The sequence below is a fragment of the Marmota flaviventris genome, chromosome 18 (assembly GCF_047511675.1).
Source record: "Marmota flaviventris isolate mMarFla1 chromosome 18, mMarFla1.hap1, whole genome shotgun sequence".
NCBI classification, from domain to species: Eukaryota; Metazoa; Chordata; class Mammalia; order Rodentia; family Sciuridae; genus Marmota; species Marmota flaviventris.
Window position 1 is genome coordinate 37,073,175 of NC_092515.1, and position 13,589 is coordinate 37,086,763.

Genomic DNA, 13,589 nt, shown 5'->3' on the forward strand with positions numbered 1-13,589 from the left:
ACATTTGAATTTATTTAATAGAATACTTTGGAGTTCTTACCATAACATTACATTACTTAGCTATTTTTCTTTTAAGTGGCTTTTTTATAATGGTGTATCATAATTTATTTCCTATTGATGAATTTTTGCCTTTTTTTCCGATCTTCTGGGGCTATCACAAGAGAGTGGTCAATATCCTTGTCTTTGTATAAAGGGATTCTGTCTACCTAGATTCGAATCCCAGTGACTCTGAGCAAGGTACTTAGCCTCACTTTCCTCCCCTGTTAAATGGACCTATTGTAAGTCCTTGCCTCGAAAGTCTATTGCAAAGAATAAGTGAGATGGCTTATGAAAGCATCCAGGGCTCTGCACAGTGAGCATTTGAAGTGTTGTCACTCAGAGACCTTTACTGTGTGTCTAGTATGTTCTAAGCACTTTACAGGGAAAACCCATGAGTCCTACTGCCTCTCAATACATTAAAGTCACTATTGTCATTTTATTTATTTTTTGCCACATATACAAGAATATCTTACAGTTACAGTCCTATGAATGTCAATGTCCATAAGGACGTGTGCATTTGTAATTTTATACACCTTTCCAAGTTTCCTTGATCTCCCTTTGAATTTCTTCCACAAACAAACCCTGAAACCAGCACAACTAGTTTATTTGAGAGATGATCCAAGAAAAACCTTCTCCAGACAGGAGAGGAGAGGTAGCTCAAAAAGTTAGGTTGACCAGCGAGTGAATACTCTGGGCAGCTGTTGGGGAAGTCGGGGAATCCATGCAGGAGGCCCACACCCCGTGGAGTTGCCCTGCCTGAGACGTGCTGGAGTCGGCTCTCGTCAGCCATTGGCTGGGGGGTACTAACCCCTGGCCCCCAGGCCCAGGGGTGCGTGCAGCTAGTTGGAGGTTAAGCCTTGAGTGAAGCTGGGGTGATCTGTTGTGGGCCCCAGGACAGTTGCTGCACCCTCTGAAGGGTTAAAACCCCCAATACTCACCCCCCCAGTAGGGGAAAAAAGGGTTTGCTTCTCAGTCAGCTCACCATCAAGGACTGTGACCGTTTGTGGCTTTTCTTTTGTTCATTGCTATTTTCCTACACAGAAAATATTTTTAGTAAATGATACAAATATTTTACTTTAGCATATTAATTTATACTGCATTACTTTTGGCAACTTTATTGAGGCAGAGCTTATCCATCCTTTTATGTGTACAGGTCAAAGATTTCTAGTTAACTTCCTGAGCCCTGCAGCCATCACCCTGGTGCCATTTGGGGACACTTTTTCCTTCAGTGCTGTAAGATTCTTCAACTAACTCAGAATAATTCCAACTCCTACCCCAGACCCTGGAAACCACGAATCCACCCACTGTCTCTGTACCTTTGCCTTTTCTGGACACTTCACATAAGTAGAATCCTAGGAGATCTTTCCTCTCTGGCTCTTTCCACCCGGCATGACCTTTGCTCCTTTATATTGCTGAACAACATGCTGTCCTATAGGCATGCTGTGTTTTGTGTGCCCACTCATGAGCTGGTGAGTAGTCAAACTGATTTCACTGTTTGACTATTGTTCGTAATACTGATATGAACATTCAAGAGCAAGTTTTCACGGTGGTGATATTTTCCTGTCTCTTGGGTGTAGACCTAGGAGTACTGGGTTGCTGGTGACATTAGGTTTGGTGTCTTAAGGAACTGCCTAACTGCTTTCCCAGGAGGCTGTATCACTTCCATTTCCACCAGCAAAATGTAAGGTTCCTGTTCCCCAGATCCTTACCTGCATTTGTCCGTCATATTTCTTCTAGCTGTCCTCTGTGTGTGTGGGGGGGGCGGGTGCACGCTGTGGTCTATTGCAGAGACCATATGTGGTCTTCGCACACATAGCTACGTGGTCACATTTCTCATTTTGGAAAAAAAAATATTTTCACTTTTGAATTAGAAATGACTTTTTAAACACTCATCTTACGGTGAACTTTTAAATGTCATATATTTTCCCCACTTTTTCTCTCAAGGTCATTGATTCGTATTTGAGGTGAATGTGAGGCTCACTCAGACTCTATTCCATTCCTTTGTCAATTTTTAACCCAAGTACCTTAAAGTTTTAATAACGGGGACTTTATAATAGGCTTCATGATGTCTGGAAACACCCCCAGTCCTGACTGTCCTTCAGGGTATGTCTCTCTGTGTGTGTGTGTGTGTGTGTGTGTTTACACACTGGGGGTTGAACCCAGGTCCTTGTGTATGCTAAACTACTATTGGGCTACACACCCAGTTTGCCTTTTTTAAAAAATATTTTTTTTAGTTGTAGATGGACACAATAGCTTCATTTTATTTATTTATTTGTTTGTTTGTTTGTTTATGTTTATGTTTATATTTATGTTTATGAGGATCAGGAGTGCCAGGTGAGCACTCTACCACTGACTGCAACCCCAGCCCCCCAGTTTGCCTTTGTATGTCCAGTCCTAACTTAAAACATTTTATAATGAAACATTTAAGGCATACAAACATGTCTTGTCTGTCTTTCTTCTCTAGAGGACAGTCAATGGGATGTTATCAAGTTCTCCATCCTGCTGGAATTCAAGTGACATTGCCTTCCCTCCACGTGATAATTCAGATTTTTTTTTCATTTACTTTCTGCAGTCACAAAGAGATTTCTTAGTTCAGGCTGCTGTAACGGTATACCCTGGACTGGGGGCTTACAGGGCAGAAATGGACATCCCCCAGCTCCAGTGGCCGGGAAGCCCCCGGCTGGGGTGCCAGCACATCTGGTGTGGCTGAGGGCCCTCTTCCTGGTTGGCCAGCTCCGCTTTCTCATTGTGTCCACGCTTGGCAGAGAGACAGACAGACAGACAGAGACCCACGCAGGGCGAGCTTTCCTGTCTCTTCCTGCGAGGGCACTGATCCCACATTGGGGGTCCGCCCTCATGACAACTCACCTCCCAGAGGCCCCGTCTCCAGATGCCATCCCAGTGGATTTGGGCCTCACCATGGAGCGGACCCCAGTCCATAGCAAGGTCAGATCTCCACTTGCTCATGCTCTTGGGTTCCTTTTTTTTTTTTAATATTTATTTATTTATTTATTAGGTGTAGATGGACACAACACGATGCCTTTATTTTTATGTGGTGATGAGGATCGACCCTGGGTCCCGCCCATGCTAGGTGAGTGCTCTACCGCTGAGCCACAATCCCAGCCCCTTGGGTTCCTTTTTGAGTTATTGAATTTAACAAAGTTACATTAAAAAATATCATGAATCCCCCAGGACCTCTTCAATGAGACCTCTTTTCTTATTTCTGATTGCAGTACTTAACCCTGTCATGTTAGAATACGCCCTATTAATGTGGATTTCTCCAAAGTCCTGGAACGTTCTAGTTATTTTCCTCACATTTCACAGGTGGATGGTAAGAAAGAAGATTGCAAATTCCAACCTTCTTGGGGGCGGGGGGGGGGGGGGTTGTTGTTTTGTTTTTGTTACTAGGGATAGAACCCAATGGTGCTTTATCCCCAGCCCTTTCTCTCTAAGTTGCTTAGCCTGGCGGAGTTGCCGAGGTCGGCTTTTGGTTGTTGTTGTTGTTCTAATTAGTTATACATGACAGCAGAACGCATTTCGATTCATTGTACACAAATGGAGTGCAAGTGAGGCTGGCTTTGAACTTGCAATCCTCCTGCCTCAGCCTCCCAAGCTGCTGGGATTACAGGCCTGCACACGGCACCCAGCTGCCTGGGGGGTTTTATGTGAGGAAAAAAGTTAACACATGAAATGGGGGCTGTTCTCTATTCCTGTGAGTGAGTGAGTCAAGATAAACCTGCTGAGTTTGCTGGGCGCACTGTGAGTCCACAGACTCGAGCTGGAGGAGGAAGAGGAACATCCTCTATTCTAGGTGTGACAGGAAGTGACACCCGGGAGGGTCAGGGTTGTGGTGTGAACACCAGGGACAGAGCTGTGGTTGTGGAAGAACTCAATCTGCCCGAGAAGTTGAGGGACCTCCACGGGTTGAATGTCCTCAGGTACCTGCAACAGGCAGGGCCAGGGCTCGGGCTGGGGTCCTCGTCACAGGGGCTCTTTTTGGAATTTGGAAAAATGGAAAGAGCAACCTGTCTCCCTCTCTCCTTAGGAACGTGCACCATGGAAACACCTGTAAACCCAGCTCCAGTGACAAGACAGGGCCTAGACACCCATGAGACCCTCTCCATGGGGACCCTAGAACATCTATCATGAACCAAGAAACCAGGTAGGTGTTTTGTTCTCCTCTTTCCCTCCTGCCCTTCTCCCTCCCATCTGCTCCTTCACTCCTGCTCTAAACCACTACCTACCCAGACTCATCACCACAAACCTGCTCCTGGCCACCAGTCAGCATGACAGTGAAAATCATCAGACACAGCAAACCGGGAGGAGCCACAAGCACCTAATCTACCCACTTTACAGATGCTGTGACTAAGGCACACAGAGAAAAGAAACTTACACAAGGTCACATTATGAGTGTATGAGCTGGGTTGTGCTGCAATAACAAACACCCTCAAAAATCCCACATCAACAAAAGTTACTAACTCTCCTCCTCCTCCTCCTCCTCTTCCTCCTCCTCCTCCTCCTCCTCCTCCTTCTTCGTCTTCTCTTCCAGTCCACTGTTAATGGATTGGGATCTCCATTCCACATCATCCTCTCTCCCAGACCCAGGTTAAAGGAGATCATGTCTGCATGATCTGAAATACTGCTGATCCCTGTAGCAGAGGAAAAGAGAGAACATGGGGAATCCACACTTACTCTTCCAATGTCTGCACAGATGTAACATAGGTTAATTTTTTTTTTTTTTGCACATGTCATTGGCCAAAGCAAGTTTTGTGGCCATGCCCAAGTTCAAGGGAGTGAGGTAGTATCATCCTATCAAGGGCCCAGAAAGAGGTTGAGGGCAGCTGTAAACAGCCCTAGTGCCTACCATGGAGAATCAATGACAGAGCTGAGCCAGGCCCCCTTGTCCCCTGACTCTGGCCAAGGATCTTTGTACTGCAGTCCTCAGCCTCCAAGATTATTTCCTATAAAATTCACGATAATGAAATAACCCAGAGACAGCTGGATGTCTTATCCCTAGGGACGGGACACCAGTGGTGGAAATGAAAGCTGTGTTAGACTGGCTGGAGGAGAAATGGGAAGATGAGGAGCATCCCCAGAAATCTGGCCATCCAGGCACCCTTACCTCCACCTGGCATGGTGTGCTGGGTGATTTCTTTATGGACAGCATGGACTTGGCTACCATAGCCCAGGAGAGAAGTTATGCCCTAGGCTGTGGCCACATCCTTGTTTCAAGACCACGTGATCTGGGGGCTGGCTCTTGTCTGGTGCCATCTAGGGCACTGAGACCTTGGAAATGTACCGGTCTTGGAGGCAAGAAATCTTCGTTGTGATCCTGGCTCTGCCGTGTACTTGACTGTGATCTTGGGCACATCTTTCATCCTTCCTGAGTCTTCCCATGTGCTCAGTGTGGTCAGTGACCCCTGCCTGAGGATTGTGGAAATGAGCATATTTCATGAATTTCAAAGCTCTATGTCTGATCAAAGACCTATTGCTATCAGGCTAGTTGAGGAGGAATGACAGAAAGGGAAGGGGGCACATGCCGTGGGCCTCTGCTGGGTGCTCAGGGAACAGCTGGGGTCTAAACATCAGGACACACAGCAGGAGTCAGTGAGGCTGGCTCCTGAGTGGGCCTCTCTTTTCAGAGTTAGAAGTATAATCTCTGGAGTTGGGAGGATTCGATGAGGTATAGAAAGCCCTAGAGCCAAGCCTAACACACTATGTGCTTTCCAAATGTGTGCCCTTATTAAGGAAATAGTACCACAAAGTACACTTGGAAATGTTACAGCATATTCTAGTGTAAGAGGTCTGCCATTTAGTCAACCAATCCCCAGCTGTTGGATTTTAGGTTGCTTCCAATATTTAACTATTATTAATAATTGTGCAGTGAACATTTTTATAATTAAAAATTTTTATATATACCCATGATTGTTTTCTAAGGTTTTAGAATTGCTGGCTCAAAGGAACTGCACAGTATTTAGGCTTTTGCTTGTAAATATGCTCCCTTGGCCTATATTGGTACTCCTTCCAGCAAGTTGTTTGAGAGTTCCAGTTTAGAAGGGAAGAATTACCATAGAAAGAGGGGAAATGTCTTGTCTTAGCTAACATTAGAGTTTGCTGTGATTAGCAGAAAGCTCCAAACAATAGCGGTTTAAACAGAGTCGAAGTGTATTTTCCTATCAGGTGATGGAAGTCCAAAGTCAGTGCTGAGGGAAGTTGGGCAACTTTACCCTAGACCTTCTTTAGCACTGGCTTCTGCTTCATGATCCACCATGGCTGCCCAAGGTCTAGCCATCACAACGACATTCCAACCAACAGCAAGAAGCAAAAGGAGAGAGACAGCACTTCCATTTACATCCCATTGGCCAAAACTTACATGGCTACATTTAACTCCAAGGGAGTCTGTGGGATCAAGTCCATTCTAGATCACCAGGGAAGATGCAGGAATTCTAGTACCAAAGAAGAAAGGAGGATCAAGTTTGGGGAGATAGCCGTGTGTGTGTGCTCCATGATGTTAGCTCAGACTGAGAGTAGCACAATGGTCCATGGCAACAAGGATGGCCCTCGGGGGACCATCCTCAGGGGAAGGACTAGGCCGATCCAGAGAGCCAGGGTGGAGGGAAAGGGGGAGGGGCTACAGAAGAAGCAGAGGAATATCTAGAGCTGAACCCTAAGCAGAAGCTCAGGGCTCCAAGGAGAGGCCACTTACCTGCCCACGTCCTGCTGCTCAGAGGTGGGGCTGGTTCTTCCTGTCCCTTTGGCTTCTCCCATCCCACTTCCCCTCAGTTCACCTGCCCGTCACGTCAGCTCACCTGCATCCGCCGGCTCACCCGCCTTCCATGTCCCTACAGGGCCAGCTCCTCATGGGACCCCATTGGCCTCCAGCTGGGCACCAGGAACCTGTGGAGCTGGCTCATGAGGCTGCTGAGCACACAACCAGAGTGGCTGAGCACCAAGATGAAGTTCTTCCTCCCTAACGTGGAGCTGGACTCCAGGGACGAGCCCCCCAACCCTGAGCAGAGGGTCGTCCTGCAGCTGCGAATGCTGCACGCCCAGGGGCCGGCCACCTGGCAGTCCTTCATCCACTGCGTGTGCATGGAGCTGGAGGTGCCTCTGGACCTGGAGGTGCCACTGCTGAGCACTTGGGGCCAGGAAGACGGTAAGGGTGGACACGAGGGGTGCAAAGCAGCCAGCCCAGCCCCATGTCCTGGGAAACCACTGGAGGCACGGGGAGGCCCGGGGAGGCCCGGGGCCCATGCAGGCCATACACAGAGGATGATGTGCAGAGCCAGGAGCAAAGTTCCGAATTTCCAGTCACTCCCCAGAGCAAATCCCCAAAGGCCACAGAATCAGCTGGAGCCTGGAGCCCCTCCTGCCACCTTGCGCCTCCCGAGTCAGGCATGGAGAGAAAAGACCAAGTGACTCCTTGGAGCCGGAAATTCCAAACCTCCCACAATGCCCTGGGACTTCCTTCTGCAACATGGTCAGAAGCAGTCCCAGGGAGAAGCCCCTGAGCTCTACCCACGGGCAGGCAGGTTTAACTCTGTCCAGTTCGATGGGCATTGCTTGGACACCTTCTGTTTGCACAACAGTAAGGGGAACACAAGCCAGTGATGGATGGCCTTGGATAAAAAGGAAGAACCCCGTCAAGAGCTCCATCATAGCTAGGTGATGGCTCTCGCCTGTAATCCCAGCAACTCGGGAGGCTGAGGCAAGAGGATGGCAAGCTCAAGGCCAGCCTCAGCAACTCAGTGAGACCTTGTCTCCAAATGAAAAGGACCAGGGATGTAGCTCAGTGGTAGAACACTTGCCTAGCTTGGGCAAGGCCCTGGGTTCAATCCAAGTACTGCAAAAATATAAACAATGGGGCTGGGCTGGGGCTCAGTGGTAGAGGGCTCGTCTAGCATGTGCGAGGCACTGGGTTCGATCCTCAGCACCACACGAAAAAAGATAAATAAAGATACTGGGTCCATCTACAACTAAAAATATTTAAGAAAAAAAATACAAACAAATGAACAAAACAGCTTGACCACAGGATGGCGTGGGAAATCCAAGGGACACACACACACACATGCATGTGTGTAAATACAAATACACATATACCCATGCACACAAGTGGCAGACACGCATAAACACAGACATGTACACTCATGCAGAGACACACATTTCCACCCACACAGCCCTCAGGGCGGCCACCAGCTTCCCTCCGACAGATCATTGAGTGTCAACTTTATTTCTTTATTTCTTCCGGGCCGAGCGCCTACCCTGTGGCACGGCCCTGAGCAGACACCAGGCCAGAGCTGGGCCCTCAGCTCCCCCACAGCATGTTCTGCTCTGTTCTGTCTTGCAGAGCTGGGAGATGGTGAGAAGACCCGACTTGGACCTCAGCTCCAACATGGTGAGGGGGAGGGGGAGGGGAGGGGAGAGGAGGGGGGAGGGGATCACTACTAAGCCCTCATGTAACCTGGAGGAGCTGGTGGTGGCTGGTGACTGCCATTTCCCTCTGCACTTGGGTCATGTCCCCATGGCAGCTCCCAGCCCACCTCCTCCAGATCTGTGACTTCCCAGACCTGTCCCCAGAAGCCCAACCTGTAGTCGCCAAGGGAGTCTGCTGGTGCTGGCCCTCAGCCCCTCCAGATCCCCTGTCTTGCTTTATCTGGAGAAGGTCCATTCTCATTCCCCTGCCCCCAGTCCCAGAGACCCACCTGCCGGCACCCCAGAGACAGGCTTCACGAGGAAGTGTGACCACACTCACCTCCCAGACCCTTCAGGCATGACACTCATGCCTGTTCCCAACAAAGGACCCTCTGCCTTGCTTTCTGATAGAGCTGGAAGGGATCAGCACCCCTCGCTGTCCTCGGGCCACACTCTGGTCTCAGTCCTTCCTTTCTGTGGCTTCACTGGGTTTATTTCAGCTGGGCACAGTGGCCACATCCCGGGGTCAGTGCTAACAGAAAACACCAGCCTTGCAATCCCAGCTTCCCAGCAGTTCTGAACTGTGTGTTAGAGTTCCTGGTGCATTTGGGCCCTTATCACTGAGCTAGCATGATTGTCACATGGCTGTGACCAGGTCTGGTGAGTAGATTCAGCCAGTGACTCCCCGGTGGATGTGGGACTTGTTAAAACATTGAAACACTCTCAAGCAGTTCCAGCCCCTTCGGAGGACCCCTGTGTCCCTCCACAATTCAGCAACGAAGAAGCTGACTCCCGCCAGGGACAGGGGCCCGGACCCTGCACCAGGAGCCACTCTGAATAGTTGTTGGTGCCTACTGTGGAGAATCCACTGTCCTTTAAACCCTCTCCTTGGCCTCCTTCCTTTCCTCTCTCATTTCTCTCCTCTTGTTTCCTGGTTTCCTTTCCCACACTCTCCTAAGAAAGGCATTCAAGGGACCCTGGACATCCACACAGGATGAGAAATCTTGGCCCCATTCAGGGGAGCGAGGACCACGGTGATGAGGAATGGGCCTAAGGCAGGAGGCAGGTCGTGGCCTGGCCCGGCCTGTGGACAGCCTCACTCCCAACCAGGCCTCCTGGAGCTGGCCCTTCCCTGGTGGAGGGACAGCCGTGCAGTGCTCAGGGCTCAGAGCAGAGAGCCGCAGGGCTGCTGTCTGTGTCCTGGATGCCTGGAGCCTCCACTCCTGCCCCCGGGGCCTGGAACCCCCGCCTCCCCAAACTGCGCTGGCGTGGGCACGGCCTTCGCCCCCTGCCTCCTCTCAAAGCACCCAGGTGGCTGCTTGGGTCCCAGTCGCCCCTCCACCGCTCCCTTTGCTCTCTCCAGGTCTCAAGCGCCCTCACCAGGGCTGTGGCTCCTCACCCCGCCGGAAGCACTGCAGGAAACAGCAGCTAGGTGGGTACAGGTGGGGACGACCCAGCGTGAGAACCGGGCTGCCGGGGTCTGGGCACAGATCCTGCACCCTGTCCCTGGCTGGCAAGGGCCCAGGGACAGGGACTCTTTTTGCTTCCAAGCTTCTAGGAGGGAAGGTCATGGGGGGCAGAGAGGGCGCAGGATGGCAGGGAGGGGCCTCCCTCAACAGGTGGGAAGCCGGCTTCTCCAGAGATGGCTCGGCTGAAGGATCTGGAAGCCAAGGGCCCACGGCCTTGTCAGCCAGGCTCTTCCGGGGAGACCCGGTGTCCCCAGGGTGGTGGGAGCCTGACCACAAAACAAGTAACAGCATGACCTCAGGCCCAGGGCCTGCAGTGGCCAGTTGGGGGTGAGCAGGGATGGGAGTGGGGAGGATGCCTGGGGCAAAGGCCCTGGGGACACATGGGAAGATGGTGAGGGTTGGCCAGACCAGAATGGTCCTTGTTCCTGATCAGTACCTGGAAACATGCCCCCCACACCACCAGCCACAGGCAGGGCCAGAGCATTCACGTCTGCACAGAGCAGGCCACTACCTCAGGCCCCGGTCTCCTCCAATAGTGGCCCCAGTCCTTCCCTGGCCACCTGAGACCTCCAAGTGACTCAGAAATTGTAAGGTCAACACCTGGATTGTAGAGACCCCGCCCCCACAGTCCTACTGACCTGTGCCTGGGCCCACAGGCTGTGGTGTCCACTCCTGGGCATCATAGAACTATGAAGCTGGGCAGGGGCCCGGGGCACGCAGAGACCACCTGAAAAAGAGGCAGCTGCAATAAGATGTGCAAAAAATCCCCCCACACTTACGTTACCCCAAACCAATGGAGCCACCACTGTGTGTCCCCATTCTCTCTCCCTGTGTCGGTGGCAGCCACAGCCTGTGCTGATAGCTATGGACTCCTGGGAATTCTGGTGGTATAAGAAACCCCCATAGTACCTTACCTCCTCACCCCCCGACCCTTTTAATCTTGAGACAGGGCCTCGCTAAGTTGCCGAGGCTGGCTTTGAACTGGCGATCCTCCTGCCTCCGCCTCCCGATCGGCTGGGAGTACAGGCATGAGCCACTGTGCCCGCCCTCACCCCCCCTTTCTGCCCCACTGAGGCTAGGGGCTCCAAACAGCCAAATCTTGGGGTAAAGGGACACAGGTGGGGGCGGGGCTCTTGCACTCATGCCCTCTCCCTGACCCCTACAGAACTGACCAGGAAGTACCTGCAGCTCCTGAGGACCTCTGCCCAGCGGCACTGTGGTGATGGAGTCCCCAAGCCAGGGCAGACCTTTGGCGCCCACCAGCCCTATGTCCCCCCAATCCTGCAGTGGAGCCGGGCCACAGCACCGTTAGACCCTCGAGAGGGAGCCGTTCTGGGGGACCCCAAGAGCGAAGATAGCACTGACATGAGCCTCCAGGACCTCTTCAACTTCAAGGCCCCCAAGGGCCCACGGGTGACAGTGCTCTTGGGTAAGGCTGGCATGGGCAAGAGCACACTGGCCCGCCGGCTCTGCCAGAAGTGGGCTGAGGGCCAGCTGGACCATTTCCAGGCCCTGTTCCTTTTTGAATTCCGCCAGCTGAACCTGATCACGCGCTTCCTGACGCTGCCCCAGCTCCTTTTTGATCTGTACCTGAGCCCCGAGGCGGGCCCCGAGGCTGTCTTCCAGTACTTGAAGGAGAATGCCAGCCGAGTCCTGCTCATCTTCGATGGGCTGGACGAGGCCATCTACCCCTGCTCCAGCAAGGACACTCTGGGTCCCAATGGCTCAGGCCCAGCCCTTACCCTCTTCTCCGCCCTCTGCCGGGGTACCCTGCTTCCCGGCTGCTGGGTGATGGTCACCTCCCGTCCAGGGAAGCTGCCTGCCTGCCTGCCCACCGAGGCAGCCACGGTCCACATGTGGGGCTTTGATGGGCTGCGGGTGGAGGAGTACGTGAGCCGCTTCTTCAGTGAGCAGCCAGCACAGGAGGTGGCCCTCGCAGAACTCCAGGGAAACGGGCACCTCCAGAGCCTGTGTGCAGTGCCCGCTCTGTGCCAGGTCACCTGCCTCTGCCTCCGCCATCTCCTCTCTGGAAATGCCCCTGGCCAGTCTGCGGCCCTCCTGCCCACCGTGACCCAGCTCTACATGCAGATGGTGCTAACCCTCAGCCCCCCTGGGAGTCTGCCTGCCAAGTCCCTGCTGGGCCTCGGAGAGGTGGCCCTCAGGGGCCTGGAGGTGGGGAAGGTCATCTTCTATGCGGGAGACATCCCTCCAGCCATCATGGCCTTCGGGGCCACCCACAGCATGCTGACCTCATTCTGCATCCACACCGACTCTGGGCACCAGGAGATTGGCTATGCTTTTGCCCACCTCACCCTGCAAGAGTTTTTTGCTGCCCTGCACCTGATGGCCAGCCCCTCAGTGGACAAGGACATACTCACCAGCCATGTCACGCTGAATTCTCACTGGGTTCTGCGGACCAGAACCAGGCTGAACCTCTCGGACCACCTCCCCACCTTCCTGGCGGGGCTGGCATCCCTCACCTGCCGACCTTTCCTCAGGCACCTGGCCCAGAGGAACGAGGCCTGGGTGGGGGCCCGGCAGGCAGCTGTCCTACAGGTGCTGAGGAAGTTGGCCACCCGCAAGCTCACGGGCCCAAAGGTGGTGGAGCTGTGTCACTACGTGGCCGAGACTCAGGAGTCCGAGCTGGCCAGCCTCACTGCCCAAAGCCTCCCCTATCAACTGCCCTTCCACAATTTCCCGCTGACCTACAGAGACCTGTCTGCCCTGACCAGCATCCTGGAGCACAGAGCAGACCCCATCCACCTGGATTTTGAGGGCTGCCCCCTGGAGCCTCACTGCCCTGAGGCTCTGGCAGGCTGTGAGCAGGTAGAGACTCTCAGGTGAGTAAGGGCAGGGCCAGAGAAGACCTGGAGGATCTGTACTTGGTGACAATGGAGGCCACCCCGTCTGGCAGACCCCTTCTAGAGACTGGATGCGGATCTCGAGTATGGGACCGGAATTGGCCCTGTCTGCCCCTTAGCCTCTGGTGCTGGTGGGGTAGGGCCCTGTGCCCAGCTGGACCCTCCTTCTGACCGTGGTTTCTAGGCCCTAGGTCTCTCTCTGTCGCGGCTGCAGCCTCTGATCCGGGCTGTGTTGGAGTGCAGCCTCTGGGTCAGCGAGTTTCTTCATCCCTAAAATGAGTCTGCAGTAACACCTCACTCTCTGGTCAGTGTGAGAATGACCTGGGATCGTGCGGGACAAACACTGCCCAGCACAGCCCCCGACCCAGAGCTCAGTATTTGTATTGATTGGCTAGTGAAAGGCACAAAGGAAACCTCCCAAAGCCCAGGGAGTCAACCATGCAGAATTGCGTTTGTCTCTTCTGGAAGAGGCAGAAGTAAGCAGTCCAGGTTGGTGGCATGGCTACTCCACAGGGTCATGCAGGGACCCAGGCCCCTACCCTGGCTGCTCCATCATCTCCTTGGATGTCCTATCTGCATAGGCAAAGCTGGTCCTGGGCATACCTCTGGCTTGAGGCAAGGGAAAGAGTGGGCATGGAAGAGACATGCCCAATGTGTTCAAGGTCAGTCCTAGAACTAGCCACTTATCACTTCATTACTCATCACTTCAGCCACATTCCATTGGTGAGAACAGCCACGTGGGCTCGTGAGCTGCAAGGCAGGTTGGAAGTGTCATCTCTGGCTGGGAAAACATATTCCCAGCTCTCTA

The 13,589-nt window shown here is 52.7% G+C and overlaps 1 protein-coding gene across 5 annotated transcripts in view; it reads left to right on the forward strand.

The window, feature by feature from the left end:
• Nlrc5 (NLR family CARD domain containing 5) overlaps nt 1–13,589 on the forward strand; it is an 84,243-nt gene that overhangs the window by 26,608 nt on the left and 44,046 nt on the right. For 3 of the 5 annotated variants that reach the window (XM_027939032.2, XM_027939035.2, XM_027939036.2), the window contains exons 2-8: nt 3,056–3,130; nt 3,273–3,370; nt 4,085–4,201; nt 6,888–7,195; nt 8,387–8,434; nt 9,815–9,883; nt 11,086–12,760. In XM_027939032.2, coding sequence (XP_027794833.2) covers nt 4,185–4,201; nt 6,888–7,195; nt 8,387–8,434; nt 9,815–9,883; nt 11,086–12,760 — 2,117 coding nt within the window. In that variant the 5' untranslated portion in view covers nt 3,056–3,130; nt 3,273–3,370; nt 4,085–4,184. The remainder of the gene's footprint in view (nt 1–3,055; nt 3,131–3,272; nt 3,371–4,084; nt 4,202–6,887; nt 7,196–8,386; nt 8,435–9,814; nt 9,884–11,085; nt 12,761–13,589) is intronic. The other 2 variants (XM_071604671.1, XM_027939033.2) reach the window with 2 other exon arrangements.